At 50.2% G+C, this 13,636-nt stretch overlaps 1 protein-coding gene across 2 annotated transcripts in view; it reads left to right on the forward strand.

Annotated features, from left to right (window-relative positions):
• The first annotated feature begins 3,276 nt into the window (after positions 1 to 3,276).
• Positions 3,277 to 13,636, forward strand: part of OPCML (opioid binding protein/cell adhesion molecule like) — a 498,943-nt gene continuing 488,583 nt past the window's right edge. For both annotated transcript variants that reach the window (XM_027092918.1, XM_027092919.1), the window contains exon 1: positions 3,277 to 3,443. In XM_027092918.1, coding sequence (XP_026948719.1) covers positions 3,277 to 3,443 — 167 coding nt within the window. The remainder of the gene's footprint in view (positions 3,444 to 13,636) is intronic.

Genomic DNA, 13,636 nt, shown 5'->3' on the forward strand with positions numbered 1-13,636 from the left:
ACCTGGGGTTTCCCTATCATAGTACTCAGTCAAGAATTTCATAGAAACCTCCTGCTATAAACTTCTTGTTCATTGCAAAGCTCACCCCCTTTTAACTTTCCCATTTCAATCTGGTTTGGCCTTCCAGTCTCTAAATGGATATACTGGTCCCTAGCAATGCCTTACAGATGAATGAAATCTCCCCCACCAAATTGTAGACAGGCATAGATTCACACAAAAATCAGACCTCTGTAGTTATTTCTCTGATTCCCTAGCCCTTAAGTTCATGTATTCACCCACAAATATTGAACCAGGAAGCCAACTTACAGAAGAGAAAGATAACGGCCCCATTCTCTAGGACTCCGGATACCTGGGTGGGGGGGGGAGTCAGCCCTGCAAAAATAAAAAGTTTATCCTTTTCCCAAGGGCAGGATTTGTTACATGTTATTAAGAATATATAATGCCTCGCTTCATCCTATCTCTGCCTCTCTTCTTGCCCTGCCTGTTCTCCTCCCACCCGGAATCTCATGTTCTTTCCTGCTTTCCTTTCTTCTCCAGTAACCCCTTGCATCTCAAGTAATCCTTCATGGGCTGATTCAGCCTTTGGCCACAGCCCACCTGCACCTCCTGAGAAGCCCTAGAACCAGCAGGTGCGTGAGTCGGCCGTGTCACCCGTGTGCCCGGCAACCAAGCAGCAGGAGCTACGTGGCTTGTACGGCAGCCTGACCCATCCCCACGGCTCCCATCCTTGGTGTTCACGAGACAGACTCTGTCATTGAAGAAATTCATAAGCCCAGCCCCAGTTCTCAGCTTTGCACAGATTAAAGCACTAAAAAAGTCCTTCCAGGCTGTTGATGGTGGACAGGAGCTTAGAGGATTATGTACAATGTGTATACAGAAAACCCAGGTCTTAAGGAAAGATGTGTGTCATGAAAACTGGTGGGTGATCCCAAAATAAGTTGTCTGGCTGCTCTCTGCGGCCTTGCCTCTCCTCCCAGCATCATGACCCTCTCAGGCAGAAGCTCACTGGAGAGTGTGCTGCTCGTCCCTGCATTATTAATGTCTGCATTCTGGGAAGGAGCGGCCACGTACTTCCACTCTATTAATAAAACTTATAAAACATAGGTGGCGTAACTAGTGACAAGTACTCTTTCTTCCTGAGGTACGATGCTCTAATTAAAAACTTTAGACCTAAGATGTATGTGGTTCTCTTTTTACAGGGGGCAGGGGATGGGCGGTATTTATTTATATTACAGTATTTATCATAGTATAGTATATAGTAGTACAGTATTTATTTGTGCCCAGCTTTTATAACTGAGAACAGGTAGCACACTTTTGTGCCCTTCAGCAACGAACACAATTAATGGTATAAGTTTAAAGCTTATTTTTGAATAACACTTCATTGCAACAGTTGCTCAGAGCCCAGGCTCATTTTACAAAAGGATTTGAGAAGGAATGCAGTAAAGCAAATGCATGTAGCAACTATTAAATTATGATACAAGGGCAGAAGCCACATAATAAGGGGTGGCTTTTGTCAGGGGGAGCAGAAAGACAGCCTCTTGACAGGCCCAAGGAAAGCCTGAGATTTTCAGTTCTTAACCAAAGGAAATGCCTCCATACTCCAAACTGACAGGCTGGGCTCTAAGAATGCCTTATCACCAGGTCCCCTCCGGACACGGCGATGGTGCCACTTTATGTCGTGATCATAAAGCCACAGATGGATTTTATAAGAATCAGTCTTATTACTTTTTAGGATCTCTACGTGTTTTTCCCAATTTTTGCATTTTTACAATAAGATACTTGGGTAATAAGCGTGGAGTAGGACAGGGACGATTTTGCTCGTGGCGCAGTAGGAAGAAATTCTGATTTGCCGGCTGGAGAGCGAGAGCGCGCAACTCAAGGGCCAGGAGTATTTCCAAGCTGGGTCACCGGAGGAGAAAGCGCTCCACCTTCTCGCCAAGGCCTAGGAGAGCTCTGCCTGGGATGGGACTGTAGCTCGGCCACGTGGAGAGGGGGCTGCCGAGCGGTGAACGCGCACACGGGGTCAGAATCCCGGCGTGGGAAACCTAGTTGAGCTCTCCAGGGCGGGGTTTGGCAACTTCTGCCTTGGCATCCGGCATCCGGGGAAGGAAGGTGCGAGTCAGTTTCCAATTTGCTGCGGTCCCGAGCTCCCTCTCGTGCCCTCCCCTCCCGCCCGCACGCAGGGAAGCCGCCGAGAGGGGCGCGGCTTTCCCGGGCAGGCGCCGTGTCGGGGGAGAGAGGAGCGGGGGACGTGGCGGCCCGACACGCGCGGCTCCCGGCGCGAGTGGGCGGCGCGGCTGGAGTTACGGCGTGCGCCCGCGCCCAGCGCCCGCCGCGTGGCGCGCGGTCCGCCAGCTCGCTCTGCGCCGGCCCAGCGGAGAGCTGCGGTCAGTGATGGAGCTGCTGCCATGACAACCGCGGCGGTCCGGGCCCGCGCGTGTTGGAGCTGCTCCCGGGAGGCCGGCGGCGCGGAGGCCGGGGGCGGCCGCTGAGCGTGGCGTCCGCGCGTCCCCGCGCCCCGCGCCGCGTCCCCGGAGAGGCGGGCGCGGCGTCCGCCAGCTCCCCGTGGGCCCCGAGCCTGCGCCGCCGGCGCTCCGCGGGCCGGGCTGGCCGCCAGTCGCCGCGCGGGCTGCGGCGAGGACGCCAGGCACCCACCGCACAGGAGGATCCTCGGGCTCGGCGGCGGCCGCGGGTCCCCGCGGTGGAACTTTTTACCGCCTTTGCGTTCCAGATTGGAGACTCGGGCTGGTTTCTAAATACAACTGTACATATGTGTGATCTAATAAAACATTCTCTCCTCTCCTTGAAGCGGCAGCTTTTTATGACATCTCCTTTATGTCAGAGACGCTTGCCTGGCTTCTTTGGGTTATAAACTTTTGATGCCAGACCTCGGCAGGACGTGCCCAACTGAATGTTAAAGTAGCATCTCGGAGAGAGGCAGAGAAAGAGCAATCCGTGACCTTCATCCCTGCACCTTCCTCCTTCCTCTCCCTTCCAGGCCGCCTCCCTCCTCCCCAGGGGAGCGTCGAGAAAGCTCTTTTTGGATGCAGGAGGGGGCTTCTGGTTCTGCCAGGCTGGAAAGCTGAGGCAGGATTTGAGGAAGAATCATTAGAGTCGGGAGAGCCTGGACTCCGCTTCTGCTTCCCCCTCTCTGCTTCTGGCTGGTTCCAGCCCTTTCCTCCCTCCCCACGCGGCTGCCTGAGACCCGCCGGTGTGCGGGGCGGGGGACGAGGACCGAGCGGCTGCCGGAGTTCTGGGAAGTTGTGGCCGTCGAGGATGGGGGTCTGTGGGTACCTGTTCCTGCCCTGGAAGTGCCTCGTGGTCGTGTCTCTCAGGCTGCTGTTCCTTGTACCCACAGGAGTGCCCGTGCGCAGCGGAGATGCCACCTTCCCCAAAGCGATGGACAACGTGACGGTCCGGCAGGGGGAGAGCGCCACCCTCAGGTAGGGAGCTGTTCTTCGGCGGGGGCCTGAGCCCCTCTGATGTGATTCCGTGGGAAGGGGCGAGCGAGAGAACCGGAGACTTGCGTGGGGGATTGGAGCGTGGGAGAGGGCCTTTTGCAGGCCCAAGAGGTGCCCACTTGGCGTTCTGTGGCAGCTGGCACCCATTCTCCTGGACAGCTTTGTCATTTGCTGTGGCTTTTCTGGTTCCGGATCTTAGGAGTGAGCCCTGAGTCCATGCTTGGGGCTCCATGTATCTGTGAGGCCATGACGTGGCTAGACTCACTTTTGCCTTGGCCCCGGGATGAGAGCCCTGGCATTGAAAGATACTGGGGGTTTTTAGCCCAAGATCACTGGTACCCTGGTGGCTGTCTTACAGTCCGGAAGGTATGTGATGAGGCAGGGTAGTCCTCCCAATGGGCTGGCTGGTCTCTGTTGGAGAGATACCTGAAATTTCAGGCTCTGGAATTGCTGTTGCTGGGCCGCGTGGCCTTTTATGGGTTTGCTTAAGAGGCAGGCATCCTCGCCAACCCGGTGTGGTGCTCCCGGGGCCCCAATTATAAATCATGAGGGCAGTTTTATCTTTGCAGGCTCAGGCCAGGGAGAGGAAACATGTAGCTTTTATGCAACAACACTCCTATGTGAAAAGCACGGTATGGAAAGCTTTTTGTTTTACCTTAATGAGTTACAGAGAATCACTTACATGCTCCAGGCGGAGGGGTGGAGCTTCTCGGAATATGAACCTTTGGGGACCAGGCCTGCTGCGGCAGAGACTTTAATAAAAATGCAGCCATCACTTTCCACCAGCTCAGCACATACCATCTTTTATCCCTTTAATGAGGGAGTTCTGGCCCTCGGAGACCGATTCAGGGACATCCCAGCTTAACTCTGCTCACAGTGTACACAGGGTGAATGCATTTGCCCTGTCTGTGACTTTGATGGTTACGGTGGAAATAAAACATCGTGCCCCGGGTTCTGCAACCAAGAAGCCTGGCTTCTCCAACGAATGCATGAGGGTGGGGATGCCTTCCTGTTCGTCCCTTGACTTCCTTGGTTGAACCCTCTCCATCTGGACAAGCCTCTCCCTGGGGAAGGAAAGAAAGGCTCCTGCCTCCTGCGCTTCCTAGCTAAGCCCAGGCATTAGGGTTGATTCTTGCCACTTGGAAGGTGGTCCTCAGTTGAGTCTTCTTTTGAGCTTGAGGACAAGAGCCTTGTCTGTCTGCTGGTGCATGGGGGACCCAGGAGGAGAGAGAAAACAGAGGATGGAGACAGACCTCCTCTCTAGACAGCAGGAGGGAAACCCTCTGGGCACGTGGGCACCCCTCAGCCGGTCCCAGACTAGAGGGAACGTAAAATGCCTACTTCCTTGCCTTAGAGAAATCCTGGGGGTCCATGCCTTGAGAGGCACATGTGCAGAGGGCCAGTCTGCTCAAAGAGAGGAGTAGCAGCCTGGCTACAGTGCATGTTAACTAAGGAAATGTGGGGAAATGGTGGTAGGTGTGAAGGGATTTTGATGCTGCCACGCACCTCTCTTCATCCTCCAAACTATCACCAGGGACAGAGAGGCCCAGCATTGAATAGGCCTCAGTGCTGAACTTTCCAAAATCCTCTGTCCTCTTCTTGCCTCTGAAAGTTAAACCAGAAACTTAAAACCTGGCACTTTCTGCTGTACGGGATGCAATAAGATAGTTCCACCAGCAGAGGGCCAGCTTTGAGCTGCCTTTTTTTTATTAACTGCTGGCCTGTTTTCACGGTCTTCAGTTCTCATGTGTAGCAGCTGGGCTTCATAATGGGAATGGGAATAAAAAAGGGAAAGCTGAATAGTTGCTTTTTTGTCCTCTGTGGAGAAAAAAAAGAGCCTTACGTATTTGAGGATAACTGTTATCTGTTACCTGACGGCATGCTTTATTTTTAAAAAAGTAAGCGCGTCTTATGTTGATTTTGCCTCTCAACTTCTGTATAATTTGCCCCGAAATAGAGGAATTCAGTGCATTGTTCCCGTTTTGATCCTTCTTTATCCTCTTTCTTTTACCTCTCATGTTCTCTTTTATTACGTTTTGCTTTGTTTTCATCAGATACCTCCATTTTATATATGTTTCCATGCTGTTCATTCTCATCTTTCTGCCTTTGCTTTCATTGCTTAATTCTTACTATTTCCTGATTTTTAAGGTCCTAGTTTCACTACTATCACAGTGTTTCTTAAAATAACATAACTAGCTCCTGCAGATCTCTGGGGGTCTCCATCTCTCCCCTTCTGTTTTCCCTGCCCCTTTGGTTTCCTGGTTCCACAGCTGTGTGCCCGTCTCAATGAAAACCTTGTTCGTCAGGACTCAGAGGAGGCGTCCGCTGCTTCCCGTCTCTGGAAGTCCATGACCTCAACCCCAGTTAGATGTATCATTTTGGGTTCTTTTTTTGCTTCTAAAATTGTAATCCTTAACGGTGGCCACTCTTTAGTCTCCCGAAAGGTACACGTTTGGGCATTCAGCGTTTGGGAGTTCAGTGTTCTGAATGCATCAAACGTTCAGAAGGCGTTGAAAAAACTGAATGATCGCCAGGCTCGTCAGCCACAGAAAGTCTTTTCAAATGTGGCTGCCCTGGATCCAAGTATCCCGAGCCTGTTTCGAAATCTTGAATGAAGTCGCGTAGGAGGCCGGAGACCGACTAGGAGAAGCAAAAGAATGGAGGAAGCTGGGTCCTCCTTTGAAATTCACAGTGAGACGTTGCCCGGCCTAGGGAAGGATGCTCTCCTTCCTTGGAGGCATGATGTGTGGTGCTAGGTCCTCGACGGCACTGAGGGATGCTGGGAAGTGAGGTGCCAGAGACGACGCTGAAGTTCTGAATGTGGATGAAACTCAGTTTATGTAAATGAGGCCATATTATCTTCCTCATAACTACAAGGGCCACTTGAAAAGTAGAAATGATTACGTGACTCTGGAATTGTTTGCCTTCTTGGAAGAGAGATGATGTGGAAAATGAAGGTGATAGTCACAGTGTCTGAATTATAGCTCCTGTGAATCGGGTTTGAATTCATTATTATAAACGGGCCCTCTTGGTCAGAATCATTTCATGACAGTTATCTGCTGTGGGGATAAAAATGTTCTGTGCCTTTCCATTAGATTAGATATGACAAGTATCTAGAAGTCCTGTGTCTGAATCATTGCCCGCGTCAGGAAAGGAGCCCGGAATGTTCAGTGTGGGCAGCTGGTGTCTATTAGGCTATTTCAGTTACATGACCATCTCACCAGATGTGTTTCCTTCCTCAATCTTTTCTAAATGGGCTTTGGTTCCTCAGTGGGACCACATCATGCGTGTCCACGAGCATTCTGAGGGGGGTGCAGTAGCGTGGAGGTGAGAGTTGTTGCTCTAATTGTTCCACTAAACAGGAAAAGTTTCCACCAGCAGCCTGGGTGGTTTTTTTTTCCTTTTAATTTTTTTAGTATGGCAGGATAATCAGGTTTGCTGATCCAGGTTTGCTGATCTGGGCTTATGCTTAGGAACTCCCGTGCATTTTCATTTGGAATTGTGAGCTAATCCCTTTGGAACCAAGTATTTGAGGGTTAACTACTACCAAGGAAGAAGCTGAGCAGCAGGGTGTTGCCAAAGCTACCGGGGTCGTCAGGCTCCCAGGGGCGGCGTCCTGTCACTGGCCTGGGTGTTTTTCTGTCTTTTGCACTCACCATTGGCAGCTTTTCTTTCTGTGTAAATTAGAAAATTCAGACTAGCCGCCAGGTTATCCAAACAAGGCCACAGCATGTGCATTTCAGCGTTTAAGTTGCCTAACCTGAATACGGACTTGCATTAGTGCAAAGGCTTCGCTCTTGGCCTGGGAAGATGGAGACACGGACACCGAACCAGGTGCAAGTCCTTGCGGGGCCCCTCCAGCTGCACTGTTAACCCGGGCTGCACTGGAGTTACCTGAGATGCTTTTTAGACGTTCTAGTCAGGATCCCAGACCAATGAAAGCAAAATGTCTGGAGTTGGGCATAGGTGTGGACGTATTAAAGATCTCTTCCTCTATTTCTCATGCTAAGAACCACTGCCCCAGAGTCCTTTCCTGACCCAGAGCATCTGAGCTGGTCTCCAGTGGCCCTGCCCACACTTACGTGTCCCCTACTTGCGTGCGTGGACCTTACCACTCACAGCTGCCGTAGTGCCCGAGAAAGAACAACAGGCTCAGGGGCCTGAATACTCACCTGGGTCTGATTCTTACTCCATCCCTCACTAGCTACATGATTTTGAGCACTTCACTTCCTTTGTGTACACTTGGGAACAGTATCTGCTCCGTCTGTGGCATCTGGGAGATGAGTGGATGGCATTATTCGGCTGGCTATAAAGCAAAACACACATGCAGGTTGTTACAGGAGCTAAAGAGAACCCCAGTGACAACCCGTAATACTCTCCATTCTTTCCAGTTTCCTCTCTCATCCCCACTCCCCCCGCCCCCATACGGACCTTTAGAATTCTTAGTCCTTTCCCAGTTCCATTCAGCATCCCGCTTCCTGCTCTGGTCAGGATTCACCCTCATCTGAGTCCCGGTAACCCCTGCTGTAGATCTTTGTTCTGACGGGTACACACCGTGGACTTGTGACCTATGAGTGGGCGTGGCTGGACTGTGAGTTTCTGGGGGTCGGCGGCCACGTCCTAGGTGTGGGTACAGACGTCATCACGCCTACTGAGGACTCAGGTAACAAGTCTCGTCTGAATGCCTTAATCCATCAAAAAGGGGCTCAGTCTCTTACAATGGAGTTACCTCTGCAGTGAGGAAGTGCTCACAGCTACAGGGTTTCATTTTCTTCAAAATATGGTGCCGGCCATTGAGGCAGGTGGTCGCTTAGAGCCCTTGGAGGGCTGAGGGGCTTGAATTCACTTGTCACGGGGAACAGTTGAGCCCACCAGCGGTCCCCATCTGATCTGAAACTATGCAGAAGGTTTCACCATCCCTGAGGGCACGGCAGGAGTGGGGCAGCAGAGCCAAGGGAGTCTTCTTAGCAGCAGCAGAGTAACGGACTTGGAAGTGAGGGCGTTCCTGCAGAGACCTGCCTCCTGTAGACGAGAGGAGACACAGAGCAAGGAACGAGTGGGGCAGACTGGGAAGTTGGCGTGTCCTGGATTGGGAACGGCGGGGGTCAGCAGGCCTGACTGGCTCGACTGACACTGTCAAGTCACTGATTGGTAGGAATATGTTTGCCTCCCCTGCACACATGCCACCCGCCACGTGCCGGAGCCAGGGATGGGAGGAGGAGTTTTAAAGCAGTCAGGGTACATGCTCAGTGACTTTCTGCATTGCTCTAGACCAGCGGTCCCCAGCCTTTTTGGCACCAGGGACCAGTTTCATGGAAGACAATTATTCCACAGACTGGGGGGCGGGGGGGATGATTTCGGGATGATTCAAGCGCATTACATTTATTGTGTACTTTATTTCTATTATTATTACATTGTAATATATAATGAAATAATTATACAACTCGTCATATACATACTGCTGACAGGAGGCGGAGCTCAGGCGGTAATGCAAGCGATGGGGAGCGGCTGTAAATACAGATGAAGCTTCCCTCACTCGCCCGCCGCTCACCTCCTGCCATGCGGCCCAGTTCCTAACGGGCCATGGACGCGTACCTGTCTGCGGTCTGGAGGTTGCGGACCCCTGCTCTAGGCAACTTAACAGCTCTTATGTAAGCCCTTTTGTTCATTTTTTGGCCTTTAAGCAAATTTGGCCCTTGGGTTCAGTTTAGTCCTGTCATTCTAAAAAGGGACCGTGCCCTTGGTCTTCCTACTGTGCAGCTGCCTCTGGCGGTGTGTGTGTGTGTGGGGGGGGGGATTGGAATGAGCAGGACTGAGCAGCGTGTGTCCCAGACCTGATGGGGTCCAGCGGTGAGATGCAGCGGACAGGAGGGGCCACCTAGGTCCCACCTGACCTTCCCAAGGGAGGACTTTTAACGTTGTTATTAATGGGAAGCATCTTCACAGTCCTGAGGTAAGAAGAGGGAATTATGGAGTGACACGCTTAGGGCTGGCAGAAATGTGCGTTGCCCGTTAAGTGAGGAACTAAGTGTTAACCTTTCTTGAATTTTTTTTTTTTTTCAGTCTGCTCAAGACAGCCCCAGACTATTTCAGGTTCATTCATTTATTTATTATTTTCCCTGCAGGAAGATGCTTTTGCTGATGTTGGGTCCAGATGAGTTGGGGAGGAAGGTGGCATGGCTGTGGGGGGAGGCTGCCCGCTAAGTCCCTCCCCACCCCCAGCAATGACACCTTCCTGGAACTTCTGGTACCACCTGGTGCATCTTTTTTAAGATGTGAAAACTGAAGTTGTGATGTTTCTGCAGCTCAGCACTTACCCTGCCTCTGTCTGTGTGCCATTTCCTTGGTAGAGAAGGTTAGAGAAAGGAGGTGTTTGAGCCTGGTGCCACCTTTCCTACCGGATCACACCACAGACCCTTCGATAAAATCTGCGGGGCGGCGGGATTGGGGCAGAGGTTTAAACACATAAACTCTATTATCCGTGATTGACTGTGTATCAGGTTCCAGGACAGTTACTTATTGTTTCATGTAATTTTCAGAATATTATGGTCCTGTCAGGGAGGAAGGCATTTTCTTCTACCCTTCCAGGGTCTTCTGGCTGGTCTAAGAATTAAATTTAACTGAGACAGATGAACAGGATGAAATCAAACAAAAGTTTAATAACTTGTATATATGGAAGAGACCCAGGAGAACTGAATAACTCAACAAAATGGCCAAAACCCTCACCCTAAATACCATCTTCAGCTGAAGAGAAAAGAGGGTGTTGGGGGTAGAGGTTTGGGACTTCTAAGTGGAGGAATGCAATTCACATGGAGATGGCAAAGCAAATGTTTGGTAAACAAATGTTTGCTGGGCCAGGCAGAGATGGACACAGAATGGGCTCTGATCTCTGGGAGTTTCCCCACCACACCTGGCAGACATCTCTTGTGATGCTCTATTCCTGTAACAGGCCCTCTATCTGTAGATTCTTCAGGCAGTTTGGCAGAATGGCAGAGTTTCTTCCTGAGTCTTCTGGGCCTTGACTGTTTTCAGCTTGACATAATCCACATGCCAGAAACATTGTGGGGTGGCGAATTTTGTTCCCATATGATCCCCAGCTAATAGACTAGGAGACTGAGGTTTAGAAAGTTAAGACGCTTGCCTTTTGATCACGTGGTTATTATGTGTCAGAGTCTGCATTTGTCCTTAGAATGCCTGTTTTTCTTCTTCCGAGTTTTGTAGTACCCCCTCCCAGATAGAGAGTACAGAGAAGGTTTCCATGAGCTGCAAGCAGAAAAAACAAACGCCCCCTCTCTGTTCCTGGGACCTGTATTTGAGCAAAGGTCAGGAAATCCGCAGTGGGTTGAGGGCTGTAGCTGTCTGCTGTCCTGCCCTGAGCAGTGCTTCACTCCCCTCACTTGCACGCCAGCAAATGCTGCTCTGTCTCTTGGGGCCGGAAATCATGCACCTGCGAACCTCGAACAAAGTGAAGCCTCGGGAGGGTCCTGCCCACCGTGTGCGCTGTCGGAAGATCACAGTGCCCCTAGCTTTGACCCTGTCCTAAATGCTGCGCCCTCTGGGTATGAGTGTGACCTCTCACAGCACGTGCAGTATCTCCAAGGACCCTGCAGACAAGACAAAGCCAGCAGGTAAATGATGACAAGGACACCAGCGCCAAAACGTTTCTCCGAGGGCTGTAAGGCATCGAGTGATCCGCATGGAAGGATGGAAAGATGAGAAGCCGTGTGGTTTTAAATCCTAAAATCCAAGTCATTCCGTAATCCCCTCTCCCCATCTTTATGCTTATGTTTTAGTTTAAACTGTCAAGCTTGTGGCAACAGCAGGCACAGACCCTCTTGCTTACCTTGCGGTTGACTCCTACTCTACAGGAAGCTGCCTGACCCCTTGTGGCTTCCTCTTCCCTGGAGATGGTACATTTTGCTTTCCTTCAGTACAATATGCTGAAGGACTTGACCTGGCTTCCATAAGAGTGCTGATCAATACAATGTTTAAAACTTAGTTTTGAATATTAAACATTTCCACTGGGTCTGAAGATTTATGGCATCTCGATTAATCGAGTTTCCATTGCATAATAGAAATACAGCATGTTTTAAGTGGTTGTTAACTTTTCTGGCTAGCCTACAGAAGATAATTTAACTCATAATTACCCAAAATGCTATAGACCGGCAATGAAGAATAATAGAAAACAATGTTGTTGTAGAAGAAGTAATTACGCAAAAGAGGGAAAAAACCGAATACTATAATTTTCTATTTATCGCAAATGCCGGTGCTAAAGAAAAGTAGGCATAATTACAGGAAGATAATATGGAAACATTTTCCCAAAGACATTTCTGAGTACTTTCAAAAGTTTTAGAGTCTATTATTATTGTTTCTGTTGTTGCCAAATTTAATTTTAAGATGCAGGGCTTCCGTTTTATTTGATTCAAGTGTGCATTTGCCTCCTTGCTAATGATTCGGGATAGTTTCATAAGTATTAATAAGCAAGGAAGACAGATTAAGGAAACGAAAGACAAAAATTGAAAGCAAAGAGGAGAGAGACTTTCCCAAGGCATCAGGAAGAGTTGAAGGAAGACAAAGGCTCTGCACAGGTGAGGACAAAGTAGCCTAAGGTGGCGTCCCTGACTCCAAGGTAGAGGAAGGAGAGGGGGAAGGAAGTGACCGTGTCCCACCCGCCAGGCTCTGCTGTGCAGATGTCTTCTCCACCCCTGACTGGATCACGGGACCGCACATGCACAGGCTTGCAGCGTCCACCCTAAGTCAAGCAGTCCGGGGCTCAGGTTCTGTCTTGCTGCTGGAACTGGGCTCTTTCTGACCCTTGGTTCCCACCTTCCCTGCAGCCGGAGACCCCCCTTCTTGTCACTGAACCCTAGTCCCCGTCCTGCCCCTCTGTGTTGGACCTACCCCAGGCCCTGGGTGATCCGGAGTCCCACCTTGTTCTGTAAGAACCTCTTCTCCAAGAGCCCAGCTCCACCCTTTACGCCACTCCTCTTGACCTCCGGGTTCATGGGCTTTCCAGAGCTTACTCTTTGCCTGCCCACCGGAATGTCCCTTTAGGAGACCGCCTCATGTGCAGGCAGCAGCTGAGGGCTCAGTCAAGTCACACTTGCTCCTCTGCCATTAAACCATTTATTCTTCGTCATTAGGTATCTGGGCTGCCCAATCAGATATCGTCCACCTTGACTAGGCTTGATCACAACTGAAGCCATCACAACATAGGGATTCTTGCTTGCTGTTTGGAACTCACCATGATGGATTAAAAAAAAAAAAAAAGCCAGCATGTGTTTCACAAGGAAATGTGTCAGGTGTGTTATTGGAGAGGCCATGCTCACGTTCACATACGTGACCGTGAGGCACCTGTGTAGGAGGAGGGAATAATGGGATTCATATTTGTGCTGTCCTGTGCTTCCTAGGCCATCCCTAAAAATACCCCTCTCCCTGCTGTTGTTTGCACTGCTTCCATGCCTTTTGTTAAATGCATTAATGCCTCCTCTCCATCTTTGTGTCCCAGCGTCCAGTACAACACCTAACACGTGGTGGGCGATCCAAATTTGTTGAAAAGATAGATGTGTGTCCTTTATCTCTATCTCTCCGTGTGTCCCCCTCTTTCTCACACACATAAACACACACATGCACACGCACACACACCCCTGCTTTTTCTAATGAAGATATTCTCACCCATTTTTAAGCAGTTGGCAAGTCACTGACATTACAGCCAGAGATTCTGGCATTTGAGTCCTAGTTGAGATAATGATCGCTCCCTAGATAGTTGGTATTTAACTTGTCCTGTCTCCTCCCGCTTATTATAATTGCAGTATTTGTGAATTTCACACTATTCTTAAAGCCACTGTCAGGAGATGCTGAGCAGTGCCAAGGGAGGTATACCAGCCTCCTCCCTTTTTATTAAGGTCACAAAATAGGGGATGGCATATTCTGGAAGTACATCTGCAAACTCTAGGGAGTGGAAACAAATCAATGAGAGCAGTCTTCTAAAATTGCAGAGGGCATCTCAGGATGAAGGGATTTGTGGACTCGTTTCCTTGGCCGTGTGACATGTGGTGGTTTCTGTGATGAGCCCTCACTGTGAGGTCGTTGAGTACATCTTGGGGGCGTGTATCATGCTGTACCTGTGCGGTGGGAGCAGTTTACAGGAGCCTCTTGATTACATGCTTAGTTTA

This window comes from Aethalodelphis obliquidens, unplaced genomic scaffold (genome assembly GCF_003676395.1).
Source record: "Aethalodelphis obliquidens isolate GAN/ISIS:26980383/991018 unplaced genomic scaffold, ASM367639v1 scaffold82, whole genome shotgun sequence".
Taxonomy (NCBI): domain Eukaryota; kingdom Metazoa; phylum Chordata; class Mammalia; order Artiodactyla; family Delphinidae; genus Aethalodelphis; species Aethalodelphis obliquidens.